Raw genomic sequence first — 15,976 nt, 5'->3', positions numbered from 1 at the left:
CGTGTTTCAGTGTTAAAAGTATATTGTCAGAAGTCTAAAATGTAGCTTGTAAGCAAAAGTTTAGAATGTTAAAAATTAGCAAGCAAATGTGTCAGATAGATAAAGCTGAAAGGAGAGAATGTGGAATGCCCTCTCGCTTTCCTGATCAAAAGATGCTTTATTTGAATGTGTCAATCAGAAAAGCTGTTTTAAGTCCAGAGGCCAAAGTGTGTATTGTTGTTGTTGTTATGTGCCATCGAGTCGTTTGCGACTCATAGCGACCCTATGTACAACAGCCCTAAACCATGCTCTATCCTGTGCCAATCACATTGCCTCTGACACACCCATCCCGATTACCCCAGTCACTGAATCTATCCACCTCATAGAGGGTCTTCCCCTCCTGTGCTGTCCCTCTACTCTACCCAGCATGATGTCCCTCTCCAAAAACCTGTCTCCCCTTAAAGCCCCAGAATCTTTGCCTCCAAGGAGTAGCCTGGTTTAACTCTCTCTAGGACGAATCTGTTTGTTTTCTTGGCAGTCCATGGTACATTCAATACTCTTCTCCAGCACCACAGCTCAAAGGCATCAATTCTCCTTCTGTCCTCCCTAGTCATTGTCCAGCTCTCTGATGCATAACAAGTGATTGCAAAGACCATGGCCTGTATTAGGCGCACCTTCGTCTCCAAAGAGACACCGTTGCTCTTGAGTACTTGTGTGTATTAGGAGAAGAAATAGTCCAATTCTGATTGGCTACATTTCAGGAGGGGGATGCTTCAGGACAGCAGATGCTTATATGAAGACGAATAATCTCAATTCTGATTGGTGAAACCCTGGCTCTGGGAGACCTGTATTGAAATTACTCCCTGAATGGAATAATGCATAAAAACCTGACCCTGGATTGTAACCTAGAGATCTTGACAGAGATGATCTTGATATCTGACATCTCTTCACTCTCTACAGCCTCTTGCCGAATTTCGCCACCAACAGTCAGCTGTGGTGAATGTTTTGCTTGTTGGAATACTGTCTATGAGTAATTAGTAGCTAGATATAATTGCTTGGATATTAATACTTGATTGACTGATTGTTAATATTTTAAATGCCTTTAATGCATTTGATTTTATGTGAATATAAATGGGCTTCTCACCTCAGAGCTTCTAGTAAAGTGTGTGATTTGGAAAAATAAAAAGAAAGGACAAGACTGGGCAACATTTCATTCCATTCTACAAACAGTCACTGTGAGTCAAGACAATTTGAGCACCTATTTAGCATCAGTCTCTTTAGCCTATTTAGCAACTCCTATCAACAAATCGTTTTACTTTTATGAGACGCAATCACTACACAGCTTGTACAATCTACACAGCAATGACACCAAAGGGTGGCTCACTGGTCTACCTAGCAGGTGGAAGAGAAAGTGTGATTTGACACCTGGGCCCATAGGGAGTCCACTCAAGGACAACTAGGACCTTGCCACTTTCTCTCCTTGAGAAATAGACCCCTAATGATTTTTTTTGTTCTCTTTTAACAGTTGCTGGCTGAAGTTTGATAAAGGCTTTATCTGGAGCTTCATGGGGCCGGTGGCTGTTATTATCTTGGTAAGTAACAAAAGATAGACCTGTATTGGTGTTCTAGTGCTGGGTTCCAGACCCCTGGTAGCACAATGATTAAGCACTCCAACTGCTAACTGAAAGGTGGAATGTAATCTAAATGGTTTGTCTCTAGTCTTGTCCCTGTCCGTATGTTCCACCACCTGCAAGGGGGTTGCAAGGGGGATACACAAATCATTGGCAGGTTAGGTATGAAGAATTTCCTAAAGGAAATAATTTTCGTTAAATTGTCCATATGTTCCACCATATGCAAGGTGGTTGCAAGGGGGATACGCAAGTCATTGGCAGATTTAGTATGAAGACTTTCCTAAAGGAAATATATTTTCATTAAATGGTGCCCTTCCTTTATCGAGTGCTTAATTCCCAATTCAGAAACATATTTATGATGGCCAACAGGTCCTGCCTGAGGGGTTTGGTTACTTTATTCTTAGCAATTTTAGAAGATGTCCTATAGCAAGTATGGTATTTGCTGTGAATAACAGATCTGTTAGGATAACGTTTTTATGAATTCTTATAATAAATTGTGTCAATAAAACGAGTTATTTTGAAAGATAATATGGATTATTGGCATAATCCCAGAACGTGGCCCATATCAGAGAAGGTAATCAGTAAGTGTTTATGCTCAATGGATCATATGATAAATTCTTTCCACATTATGGGTCTTAATAGATAGCCTTTCAAATGAAGCCATTATAATTTCTTTGACCAGTTCAATATCTCCATCTCCGACTGTAAGACTTGGTAGAAATCATCTATTTCTTCCGCATGGTTCAAAATTGCGAAAGGCGTACGCCAGGGATGTGTCCTAGCTCCATACCTTTTCAACCTCTATGGGCTCTATGAGGAGAAATGTGGCGTCAGGATTGGTGGAAGATCTATTAACAATCTGCGTTATGCAGATGACACAACCCTGCTTGATGAAACTGAGTATGACCTGAAGTGCTTGCTGCAGAGGGTCAAGGACTGCAGCCTTCAGTATGGACTGAAGCTCAATGTTAAGAAGACAAAGATTCTCACCACTGGACCAGTTGGAAGCATCAGGATGGATGGTGAAGAGATTGAGATTGTTAACAACTTTAGTCTGCTTGGCTCCACGGTCAACACTCTTGGCACTAGCAGCCAGGAAATAAAAAAATGTTTTGCAATGGGAAAGTCTGGTGTTAGGGAACTCGCCAAAGTACTGAAGAGCAATGGTGTCACTCTGGAGACTAAGGTGTGTCTGATACAAGCTATGGTCTTTGCAATCACTTGTTATGCATCAAAGAGTTGGACAATGACTAAGGAGGATAGACGGAGAACTGATGCCTTTAAGCTGTGGTGCTGGAGGAGAGTATTGAATGTACCATGGACTGCCAAGAAAATAAACAGATTCATCCAGGAGAGGGTTAAACCATGCTGCTCCTTGGAAGCAAGGATTCTGAGGCTGTGTCTGACATACTTTGGACATTTAAGGAGGGAGAGGTCCTTGGAGAGGGACATCATGCTTGGGTGGGTGGAGGGACGGCACAGAAGGGGAAGGCCCTCTATGAGGTGGATTGATTCAGTGACTGGGGTCATCGGGATGAGTGTGTCAGAGGCAGTGAGATTGGCACAGGATAGAGCAGGGTTTAGGGCTGTTGAACATAGGGTCGCTATGAGTGGCAAGCAATTCAATGGCACATAACAACAACAATTCAATATTGCTGTGCAGTTGTGTTTCATCTTACATTGTAATCTTTGAACATTGTTATAATAAGAAACAATATTCACATGATTTTCCCATGAGTTTTGAATTTCCACAAGTTAAATTATTGAAATAAAGAGTGCTTTCATGGCTCTTTATATCTGTATCTATACTTATATTTATATCTATCTCTTTGCCACAGAGTTGAAATCTACTCATAGCTGGCCACCCTATGAGGCTGTAAATCACATAAGGGGAGATTTTCTGAGGCCGTAAAACACTTAAGAGGAGATGGCCATCCTTCTTCTGAGGAGCTACGGACCAGTTCAAACTGCAAGAGACATACAGTCTTTATATTAGCAGTTCAACTCTTTATGGACTATATCACCAGCTATGCATACCTATTATAGTCACATATACATATACATATACACATCTATCCTCCAGATTGTCAAAAGAATGAACAAATCTGTCTTAGAAGAAGGGGTACCTTGGTGCTCCTTAGACACAAGGATGGTGAAATTCATCTAAAGTACTTTGGGCATGCCAGGAAGAGCCAATCCTTAGAAAAAGACATATTAAAATGTGTTGGTTTGGGGTGACATTGAGTCAACACTTTCTCATATGACCTGATGAAGAACAGATTTTAAACTTGCTCTATTCTGCAGCATCTGTACCATCTGTGATATATATGCTCAAGCCCATTGTTTCAGTCACTGTATTAATCTATTTTGTTGAGGGTCATAATTTTTCTCCACCTTTTACTTTTCCCAACATGATGTTTCTCCAAAGACTGTTTCCTCCTGAAAATATGTCCCAATTAAATATTTTTCCTCAGGGACTCATCCCTTCTAACAACATACCCAAAATGTGTGAGATAAAATCTTACCTTTCTTGATTCCAAGGAATATTCTAGCTGCATTACTTCCAAGATAGATTTTTTTTTATATTCCTTGGAAAAATCATGTTGTATTCAATATTCTTTTCCAACATTGCCATTTGAAGACAACATTTGTAGGGGTTGAAAATTTTAATTTCTTGTTAAAATTTCATTTTATTAAAAATATTGCACAATTTCAATCTATGCCTGAAGTGTATGTAATTGGCTACAATTATATTCTAGTTTGAGAGACTAGTTTGTAGGTTGGGGGAACACAATTAATGTGGTTTATCTCAGAGGGAAAGGCATTCTTGAACTCTAGAGTAAATACAGTAACAACCTATCTCTTCTGGTAACTTCAGATCTCATAACAAAAGTTTACAGAATCTTAGACCTCCACAAGAAAACGACTAATAATTCATTAATTACAAAATGGGCAAGAGATAGGGAAAGAATTTTCACAGAGGAAGACATTTCAATAGCCAACAGACACATTAAAGAACTGCTCAAAATCACTGGCAGTAAGAGAGATGCAAACTATGAAGAAATACCGTCTTACCACAGTAGCAGTATCAAAGTTTAACAGGACAGAAAGCAATAAATGTTGGAGGGAATTTGGAGAGATAGGAACTCTCATACACTGTTGGTGGGATTGTAAAATGGTACAACCACCCGGGAAGGCAGTTTAGTGTTTTCTCAAAAATTTGAACATAGAAACTTCATATGATCCAGCTATACCATGCTAGGAATATAACCCAAGAAAATTAGAACAGAGACACAGACAGATATTTGTACACCTATGTCCATAGCAATATTATTCACAATCACAACAACATGGAAAACAGTCTAAACATCCAGCCATAATGGAATGGATTGAGAAATTGTGGTATATTCATGTGATGGAAAACCACATAGCACTCAGGAGCTACAACTTCAAAAAATACTACACGACTTGGAAGAGAATAGAGAACACTATGCTGAATGAACTAACTCCGTTTCATAAGAATGAATATTGCGTAAGACCATTATTGTAAAAGTAGAAGGATAACTAGTAAAAAGTGTATGGGCGGGGGTCCAAGGAAGGAAGGGGAGAAGTTACAGGGTCACCCAATTTAGTGGATAGAGAGAGGTGGTAAAGGAAATGGGAAACAATCAGTGGGGACCTGAAAAGACAGGGCAATAGTGGGTCTAGTTCAATGGTGATTAATTTATAAAACACAATGTATGGGAATGATTGCATGAAACACAATGTGAAAGAAGGAAGGTGTGTATACAAGTGTATAAAATTTTGTATGCAAACCAATATAAAATATGAATGAAAAATCTAAGTTGACTTTTCATGGTGTTTTCACAGATAAATTTGGTTTTCTATATCATAATTCTGTGGATTTTGAAAAGTAATCTTTCTTCCCTCAATAAGGAAGTTTCCACCATACAGAATACAAGGTAAGACACTCTAGGTTCTCCAAGGTTAGAACCACTGAGTTATCCTCAAGAATGTTCTGCAGAGCCCTTCTGCCTGAAACAAAGAAGCTTGTAGAAGCCCATAATTAAGATTTTCCTAGAATTTGAGGGAAAAATATATGAGGTAGAACTTAAGGTTTTAAGATACTTTCTAATAAGCTATGACTCATTACAATCCTATGAACAACAGATCAGATCCTTGACTTATCCTGGGCCATCTGTACCATCTCCACCATGCTGAGCACATTGTTACAAACCACTGTGTCAATCATTGATGGCTGACCCTTCTTTCACTAATCCTCTGCTTTCTCCAACATGATGCTTCTTTCCAAAGACTAGTTCCTCTTCATAACATATCCAAAGTTTGTGAGATGAAGTCTCACTACTCTTGTTTCTCAGGTACACCTTGGATGCACTTGTTACCAGACAGAGTTGTTTGTTCTAAAAATATTTTCAGTACTTTTCATCAACACATGCTTTTCATGTGACTATTTGGCTCCCATCCTTTGTTTATATTGAAAACATCCATTGAATGCCTCCCTTGTATGACACAGTTCTCATACAAATTCAATACTAAGGTGGTACCCACTGTCCATTTCCCATATCAGAGCCTAGCCGCTTCAGGACTGAATTGTCCTTCATTGTAGCAGTTCTGGTCTCATAGATCATGACTCAAAGTATTAAAATTAATGATAAAAAGAGAGATGAAATAAACTCAGTGAGCTATGTATTTTTTATTATTATTCATTTCAACGAACATTTACAGAGATTTTGGATTTCCATTCATTCATTGATGTAGTCAACAGACTTGTGCTGCTAATCCAAAAGCTATGCTTTTGTGGTAGTTCAAATTCACCAATGGCTGTGGGAAAAAGATTGGCAATCTCCTCCTGTGTGAATTAGAGTCTCGGAAACTCAATAGAGGGTCAGCTATGAGTTGCTTCTGACTCAATGGCAATGAGTTTAAGTGGTAGAGAGAGACAAGTATTAGGCTATTAACTAAAAAGTTGACAGTTCTAATTCACCCAGAGGCACCAGCCCTGCTTCTAAAAAGTCCCTGCCTTGAAAGCTCTATGAGACAGTTCTATGGTCTTCGCATGAAATCACCATCTTTTTAAATGAATTTGACAGAAACTGACAACATGAAGCTCTGATGGTCTTGTGGTAAGGAGTTGTGTTGCCAGTTCAAAGGCAGATTGTTTTAGTCTGCCATCTGCTTCATGGAAAAAAGATGGATAACCTCCTTCTGTGCAATTTGTAGACTCTGAAAAAATACTGAAAAGTCAATTATCATTTGGTTCCGACTTGATGACAATGAGTTTGAATTATGAACATACTCGAAAGACATGTCTTATGAGAATTGATGCCTTTGAGCTGTGGTGCTGAAGAAGAGTGTTGAATATACCATGGACTGCAAGGAGAACAAACAGGTTTGTCCTGGAGAGGGTGAAGCCGGAATGCTCCTTGGATTCAAGGATTCTGAAGCTTCATCTGACATACTTTGGGCATGTTGCAAGGAGAGACTGGTCTTTGAAGAGGGACATCGAGTTTGGGAGAATGGAGAGACAGTGCAGGATAGGAAGACCCTCGATGAGATGGATTGATTCTGTGATTGGGATGGTGGGTTTGAGACGGCAAGGTTGGCACAGGATAGAATGGCGTTTAGGGCTCTTGTCACTATGAGTCGTAAGCTACTCAATAACAAATAACAACAACAATATGATAAATAAAATGCATTTTGAAAAAGAAAGGAAAATCCAGTTGATTCTTATTTGTGATGACTCCATGTGTCCTTGTGTTTCATAGGGTTTTCAATGACTGATTCTTCAAAGCAGATTGTCACACTATTGTTCTGGAACATGTCTGATTGGATTCAAACCATGAGCCTTTGAATTTGTGACTGTTTGCACCATCCAAGAACTTCTAAAATGATTGATGAGTGGTAATTATTATTGTTCTTTTTTTTCCACAGAGTGATGACATTTAAAGCCATTGCTCAGCTGTTTATTCTGGGATGTTCTTGGGGCCTTGGCTATTTTACAGTTGAAGCAATGGGGAAGACAGCTGTATTAGTCTTTGCCTACCTATTCACCACCATTAATGTGCTGCAGGGGGTTGTACTCTTCGTGGTACACTGTCTCCTTAATCGCCAGGTAAGGATAAATATTGTATTGCAATGGGAAAGTCTGCTGTTAGGGACCTCTCCAAAGTACTGAAGAGCAACGGTGTCTCTCTAGAGACTAAGGTGCATCTGATACAGGCCATGGTCTTTGAAATCATTTGTTATGCATCAGAGTTGGAAAATGACTAGGGAGGATAGGGGAATTGATGCCTTTGAGCTGTGGTACTGGAAAAGAGTATTGAGGGTACCATGGACTGCTAGGAAAACAAACAGATTCATCCTAGAGAGGGTTAAACCAGGATGCTCCTTGGAGGCAAGGATTCTGAGGCATCATCTGACATACTTTGGTCATGTTGTAAGGAGAGACCGGTCCTTGGAGAAGGACATCATGCTTGGGAGGGTGGATGGCAGGCACAGGAGGGGAAGGCCCTCTAGGAGATGGATTGATTCGGTGACTGGGGTAATCAGGATGAGTGTGTTGGAGACAATGAGATTGGCACAGGACGGAGCAGAGTTTAGGGTTCTTGTACATAGGGTCATGATGAGTCACAAGTGACTTGATGACACTTAACAACAACAACAACAACAACAACAACAACAATAAATTTTTCTTCTCTTGCTAGATTGTTGTTGTTAGGTGCCACCAAGCTGAGTACCACTCACAGCAACCCTACAAACAACAGATGGAACCTTACTTTGTCTTGCACCATCCTTAAAATCTATCATGCCCAAGTCCACTGTGGTAATAACTGTGTCAATTCATCTCTTTGAGGGTCTTCCTCTGTTTGGCTGACTTTTCACAGTATCATGTCTCTCTCTAAGGAATAGTTCCTCTTCCAAACATGTCTCAGAAAATGAAGTGACGTTTCACCATCCTTGACTCTAAGAAGCACTGCCATTACGGTTCAAGTGCGACTTGTTTCTTCTATTGGCAGTCCAAGCTATATATCTTCATTTTCACCACATTCCAAAGGCATTGCTCACATTTTACTGACTCGCTGCAGACATTCTCACCCTTCTCCAGGTTTTTTCTTGGTTCTCATCTTCTCTTCATCTTAACATATCTCTTAAGAGAATTATTACTGTCAGAATAAGATTAATGAAGTTGCAGTAACCAATAGCTCTCTTTTGCTGTTTAAAAGGGGGAAATGAGGAGTAGAATTTGCATATGAGGTATCTGAGTTGGAACTAATTCAACAGACTCTATAGAAAACATCATATTCTAAGTTATATTTTAGCTCTTGTGGACTTGTTTTCATTTTCTTCATCTTCAACATGAACTTCATCAGATCTACTGGTTGTGTGTTCCACAGTTGATTCCTGACCTTTCTTTGACCAATGATTCAGAGATTCTCCACTGTCTCTTTGTACCAATATATTAAATGTTATTCCTATGTATTCCATCCAAGGAGGTCCACTTGTGTAGTCATAACTTATATGGTTGATTAGACAAATAATACTAAATGAGATAGTATAATGAAAATATTTCAGCACATCCTTGAGAAATAGTAAGTTCTTATTAAAAGACATTATTATAACTTCATTCTTCACATAAATTACAATATTTTACCTAGTTTTGTCTTTTCAAGTGAGTGGAATTAGGAGTAACGATTGTAGCTGCAAACAAACTAGCTTAAAGCTTTGTCAATTCTTTTCCAATGTTTTCCCTCATCTATAGTATTTTTATATTATATTATTTCTATTTTATATCTGAGCTCTTATCAAATATGTTTTTTACTCTTTAGAAAATATTTTATGCACATAATATGGCATAATGCCACTGTTATAAAAGAAGACTGACATAGGGGTTGAGAGGGAGACTGAGAAAGATGGGATAAATAATGAGTACTGCATTGAAACAGATGAGGGAGAGAAATGTTTAAAAGGGATATATGATTAGATATTATTGTTATGACACGAGTCCAGAACAAAGGTAATATAGTGGAGTGGACTTGGAGAGAGGGATTGAATAACAATGAAAGAAGTTTTCTTTTACTTTTCAAAAAGAAAAGTGAATTGGGGGAGGGGTGAGCAGGGAGAAAAGTGCAACAATGAAATCCAAAGTCTCTGTGAACGTTCATTAAAATAAAAATTTTAAAAAAGAATTTAATTTTTAGAAGGTTTCATTCATCTATTTTATCAGATAACTGTTAAGAAGAGCTATAGAAAAGTTGGTGTACAGGGAGAATAAATCAGGTGAGAAGAATGGGGAAAGTAGAAAACTAACTGATAGACAACAAACATTTGCTGGGGTGAGTTAAGGGAAGGAAAATGTGGAATGAAATTCGGACGATCAGACATTGTGAGTATTGTAAATAATATTATAGAATAAAATATGCATGAATGATTGGTTGGGGTGGGGAAATCCAGTATGCTTTGCAAACTTGCACCCAAAATACAACTTAAAAATATAAAAATGTATGTGTTAAAATTACATATTCTGAAAAAATAATGCTCTCTGAATAGAAATCAAGAATTAACATTTTTTAAAACAATACTATTTTGTGAAACTTTACAGAAAGGATAGGTTTTCACTTATTCACCCCCTCCTTTCTCCCTTATTCACTACATAATGTATGTCAGTAAAGGAATTCTATTCAAAATGAAGTAGAATGTTCAAGATCTGAAAAAATAACTGACTACATGAACAGTGTCCTCATGTATACCTAATATGGGTACGGAGATTGAATAGGTATAAAGGATACAACCATAACACATATATTTCCTTATTTTAAACCAGACTTTGTTACCTTTTTCTGTTGGACAAAAGCTTCTTGATCTAGATAGAAGTTTCTTACAGGCACTTGTTGTAGGATTACTATTGTTCCCAATGTTAAACATTTTTTTAAATATTTTAAACCTCATCTGCATTTTCTACTTTGGGGGATTTTTTTCAGATATTTCCCCATTCACATTTTTGTTTAATACAATCATTTCTATACATTGAATCTTATAAAAGTAATCAAAGAAAAAGTTTTTAAAAGTAATCACAGTTGATCTATGCCCACTATATCCCATCTTTTCAAATCCTCACTGGATCTTTCCTAATTCCGTCTCCCCTTCCCTCCATTCACCAAACTCTCTGTGTTTTGATGACTCCACTATGATAGGACCCCCTCCCCCAGATCCTCCCTCTTTGGGTAGTCATACACATTAAACATCCTTCTGTTTTTACAATAATGGTCTTATGCCATATTTGTCCTTATGAGCCTTAGTTAATTTACTCAGTATAATATTCTCTATCCTCTCCCGTGTTACACAGTATTTTCCAAAATTGTTGCCCCCAAGTGCTAAGGAAAGGCATTTTACTGTGGCTAAGAACCAATTTTATACCACAAAGAATAATTCATTTTCATCCACACAGTAAAATGTTTTTGGATAGCCAATAAAGCGCAGATAAACATCTTTCTTGTATTCTTTGCTTTTAGCCAAGATCCATCTGACATCAATTAGAGCATCCCTCATTTTACTGTCTCTTTTGAATCCAGCTTGAATTTCTGGCAGTTTTCTGTTTAATGTACTGTTCCAGCTGCTTTTTCATAAACTTCAGCAAGATTTTACTTGTAAATTGAATTAATTCTATTATTCAATACTTTCCACATTCAGTTGCTGTTGTTAGGTGCTGTTGAGTCAAGTATGATGCATAGAAGTCCCATAAGCAATAAATCTAAGCCTTAAATGGTGAGCCATCCTTATCATCCCTGACACACTTGAACCCCTTGCCACAGTCTACGTATTAGTCCATCTCATTGAAGTTCCTCCTCTACTTCACTTGCCCTTCATCACTCCAACAATGATATCTCTCTCAGAGAAGCTTCTCCTAACAACATGCCCAAATTATGTGAGATGAAGCTTTGCCATCTTTGTGTCTAAGGCGTACCCTGATTGTACTTCCTCTAAGACGTTTCTGTGTGTTCTTTTAGCAGTTCATGGGATAGTCAGCACTCTTCTCCAACAAACCATACCCAAACGTGTCAGTCATTCTGTTGTCATCCTTATTCATTGTCCAACTCTCAGATGTATAGCAAGTGATTGTAAAAACCATGGCCTGAATTAGGTATACTTTAGTCCTCTAACCGACATCATTGCTCCTTAATAATTTGGAAAGATCTTTGACTGCAGACATTCCTGAATTGAATAAGTATGGGGGGAAAGTTTATAACCCTGACATGCGATGTACTCCTTTACTGATTTTAAGCTATGAATTACAACCTTGTTCTTTGTTTATTTTTATTTCTTAACCTCATTCTCTTTGAACAACTGCTTCTTGTTCTAGGTGTTAGTTTCACATAAGCACAGTTAAATGCTTAGGGATTCCTATTGTTTTCAACATTAGCCTTAATTTGTTGTGACTCACAGAGTCAAATGCTTCTGCTTTGTAAATAAAGTCCGAACATTCTTCAGGTTTTCCTTACTTTCAACCAAGACCTATCTGACATCAGTCATGATATTGCTCATTTCGTGTCATCTTCTGAATTCCTCTTGAATTTCTGGCAGTTCTGTTTTTTTCCAGTCTTAAAAAAACAAACCAATCTTCAGCAAGATTTTATTTGCTTGTAATATTAATGATACTCAGTTTTGTCTTCTTTGGAGAGACCACTTACAGTGAGCCTGGCATTTAGGAGCGAGAGAATAAGCTCCCTTTTAAATGTTGTTATTGTTAAGTGGCATTGAGTCAAGTATGGTTAATACCGATCCTGTGAACAACAGATTTTAATCTTGTCCTATCCAGTGTTATCCTCAAGATTTCTGGCATATGTGAGCCCTTGCAGCAGTCACTGTGTCAATCAATCTGGTTGAAGGTCTCTCAAACATGATGAAGCTTAATTTTATAGATGTGGAAACAATGTGAGCATTGACAACAGTGTAAAGAAAACCAACTAATATTACAGCAATGTATAGGGACTGGCATGTGCTTTTATAGTCTCCCATTCTAAACACCTTTCTCCTGCCAACTTCCAGGTACGAATGCAATACAAGAAATGGTTTAATTGGATAATTCGGAAAGATGTTGAAACAGAAAGCACTGAGATGTCTCGTTCTACTACACACACCAAGATGGTAAGATCTACCTGTCAACAACACCTAGGGGTCATTTGAACACAGCATCTTCTGCTACCAGGAACTTTCTGGTTCTCTTATCTGAAAGAAAAGAGAAACTGCACTAAGTTCTTATCATAGTGCAGCTGAAGTTTCTGTTTGTTGAGACAAAAAATGAAAAATTATTACTACCTCTTCCTCCTCCCTCTTTTCTTTCTTTTTCTCTATCTCCCTCTTTTCCTTCTCTTTTCTTTCTTTATCCTTCCCCTCTACAGTCTTTTCATGAATATCTAGAGATATTTTATCCAAATGGCACCATTTATTTAACAAATGTTTCTTGAACATCTAGAGTGTCACTGTTTTAGATGGTGATGCGAATATTACAATTTTGATTGATCCCCCCAGCTCTTATCACTATTTAAACGGAGCTTTGCATGGACCCCAGATCAACTGCTTTCAGTTTGCTTACCTTGAACAACTGACTTAACTCTGTACCTCAGTGTCTTCATTTATACAATCAGACAGTAACACTATTGATCTCTTATAAGGACTGACTGAATTCATTTAGGTGTTTAGAATTTTCCTAGTACACAAGAAACATAAAATGCTTGTAAAAATACACTGAATGAGGACCATCATCATTGATGCTATTTTGGAAAAAAAGTTATAGAGTCAGATAACGGGATGACTTTGGAGATCATTGATTCTTCGAGAGGGTCTAGTTTTTCACCTCTAGATATACTAGTTGCTTTAGTTACTATATTTTATGCAAATATTATATGTGTTCTATTTGGGTGGGGTTTTTAAAATAAAATTTATACTGGTTTTATACTGGTTTACTTACAAAGTTCGTACACATTGTTTTTCATACCCATTTCTAATGGATCTTTCCCATTTCCTTTGCAAACCACACATTCACAACAACAGCAAAAATAAACAAATATAACACACAGGATATTTGCATAAAATATAATGTGAACTTCACAGTCTCCTGTGTGTTCATGTGCATTATATGTATGTGTGAGGTATTGATTGTGTATGTTGAAAAAACCTTCAAAACATTCATTAGCATTGAGGTGAAACTAACTTATACCTGGCCCTCCAGTAAATTTTCAGAGACTTTAAATGACATGAGAAAAGATTCTTCATCTTTATCCCTATGAGGTCCTGGTGGATTTAAACCGTTTACCTTCAAGTTGGCAGTGTAACCTCCTACCCACTAAGCCATCAGAGCTCCAGTATATATGGGAGCATATTAAATGGTAACTACTGTAATGTTAGGAAATAACTGTCTCTTCAAACTTCTCAGATGATACAAATAGTTATTTTACTTGACTTTTAACCGAAAAGCTGGAGGTTCAAACTCACTCAGAGACATCTCAAAAGAAAGGTCTGATGACTTAATTCTAAATAGCCAGCCATTGGAAACCTTGTGGAACACAGGCCTACTTTCATGCACATGGGGTCACCAAGAGATAGTGTTGACATGACAGCAACTGGTTTTGCTTTGTAAATTCTCTTCAACTTTTCTCTATATTGTCTCCACCTATTAGGAGGAACAGGAAGTCATCAGAATTAGTCACATGAAAGGCAACAGAGGCACTGCATTTACCCCACCACAACCAACATATCCCATCCACGTTTCTTGGCTAAAAAAGAAGTGATCTACTCATCGAGGATGCCCATTGTGGTCACATGTGAATTGTACAAATGCATTTCTTCTCTGAAAAGTCTTGACTCCGTCCCTTACTTTGGCCTCTATCTGCATAGAAAGAATGGAATCAATGTAGAACACTCAGAACTTCCACTAAAGGGTCAGAATCACCAAGAAATGTTTTATTTTGAAGGGAGAGGGGGAATAATCTCACTTCATTATCATTCTTGTACACACACACACACACACACACACACACACACACACACCTGCCAGTTCTAACAAAGTCCACAGAGATAATGCTCCATCTCCTTCTCTGGTGAGTTGTGTTTAGGGTCTTAAAAGCTTATGAAAAACCTTTGGTTTCTTTCTGTCCAGGACAAAGAGGAGTGGGGTGGGGGGTGATGGAAGGAGCAAAGCTGTACAGAAACAATTAGTCCAAAGACCTAATAGCTCAAGTAAACCTCAAATTCAATGACCCTGAGACTATGTGGCCCAAAGAGAACTGCTGACCACTTTTAAAGGGTGCAAAGTAGAAAATCCTGGGTAGAGTGTGCTAAAATAAGGGGTAGCGGATAAACCCTGAAAAACACAGGACAGATTTACAGGTGCCATAGAGACTAGTGGAACTAATCAAGACTATAGACTGTAGTTACCCTTGAACCTGTGGCTCAGTGTTCACACAAACAATGGACCGGCTTAAAAGATAAACCAGGAAGGCATTCATTCCTTACAATTACCAAACGTATAAGATCAAGAGGACAGCATTTGCCCAAAACACAAATGGATAGGAAAGAAGGATGAATAAAGATGAAGATCACAAGATGAAGTAGGAAGACTGTGATTTTTTTTTCCTGGCTATTTTAATTAATGTTATAAAATATGCATGAATGACAATGGAAAACAAATATGCTTTGTAAACTCTCATTCAAATCACAATAAAAAAGAGGAAAAATTTGTCAGTTCAAGAATTTCTAATTATGTGGTTCAGTTACATTGATCATATTCTTCTAGCTGTGCAATAACTCTTTCCTTTTCCAAATTGTTCAGTCCTCAGTACTTTGTGCTCACTGTCTTTAAGTTTCCTATTTGAACTTTGAAGTTGCTATTGTCATTTTGATCCCGTATACTCAAGTTAAAATAAGTTACTTGTCACAAGCCTTGAGCCTTAATTCATTACTTGCAGACATATTATAACAGCCAATTATAATTTGCTGATTAAGTAATTCATAGTAATAATTGAAATTTATCTACATTGAAATTCATAAATTCATCACAACATATTGATTCATTAATTCATAGTAAGCATCAAACTGTTAATTGCAATTTTTCTGCATTGCAATTCATAAATTCATATTAACATATTTCACAGCATAGTGGGACACCACTAAGAAAGCCTAACTTGTTTCATTGGCCTTCATAGCCACTGGTGTGGTCAGAGTCCTTGGCTTATTCAGCAGTTCACACCAGTTTACCAGTGTGACCTGGGTCCGCAGCTCACAGTCATCAGTGTGGGCTGGGTCCACAGCCCACAGTCACCAGTGTGGCCAGGGTCTGTAGTTCAAAGCCA

At 37.9% G+C, this 15,976-nt stretch overlaps 1 protein-coding gene across 1 annotated transcript in view; it reads left to right on the top strand.

Moving 5' to 3' along the window:
• Positions 1-13,239, top strand: part of LOC102876124 (EGF-like module-containing mucin-like hormone receptor-like 4-like) — a 37,437-nt gene extending 24,198 nt beyond the window's left edge. Inside the window, exons 8-12 of the mRNA XM_006896410.1 lie at positions 1,505-1,571; positions 5,481-5,572; positions 7,563-7,743; positions 12,675-12,773; positions 13,102-13,239. Coding sequence (XP_006896472.1) covers positions 1,505-1,571; positions 5,481-5,572; positions 7,563-7,743; positions 12,675-12,773; positions 13,102-13,239 — 577 coding nt within the window. The remainder of the gene's footprint in view (positions 1-1,504; positions 1,572-5,480; positions 5,573-7,562; positions 7,744-12,674; positions 12,774-13,101) is intronic.
• The last annotated feature ends 2,737 nt before the right edge of the window (positions 13,240-15,976 follow it).

The sequence above is a fragment of the Elephantulus edwardii genome, unplaced genomic scaffold (assembly GCF_000299155.1).
Source record: "Elephantulus edwardii isolate Elephantulus edwardi_28Jun2011 unplaced genomic scaffold, EleEdw1.0 scaffold00185, whole genome shotgun sequence".
Taxonomy (NCBI): Eukaryota; Metazoa; Chordata; class Mammalia; order Macroscelidea; family Macroscelididae; genus Elephantulus; species Elephantulus edwardii.
The sequence above is the reverse complement of the archived record's forward strand: the minus strand, read 5'-3'. Positions and strand labels throughout refer to the sequence as shown.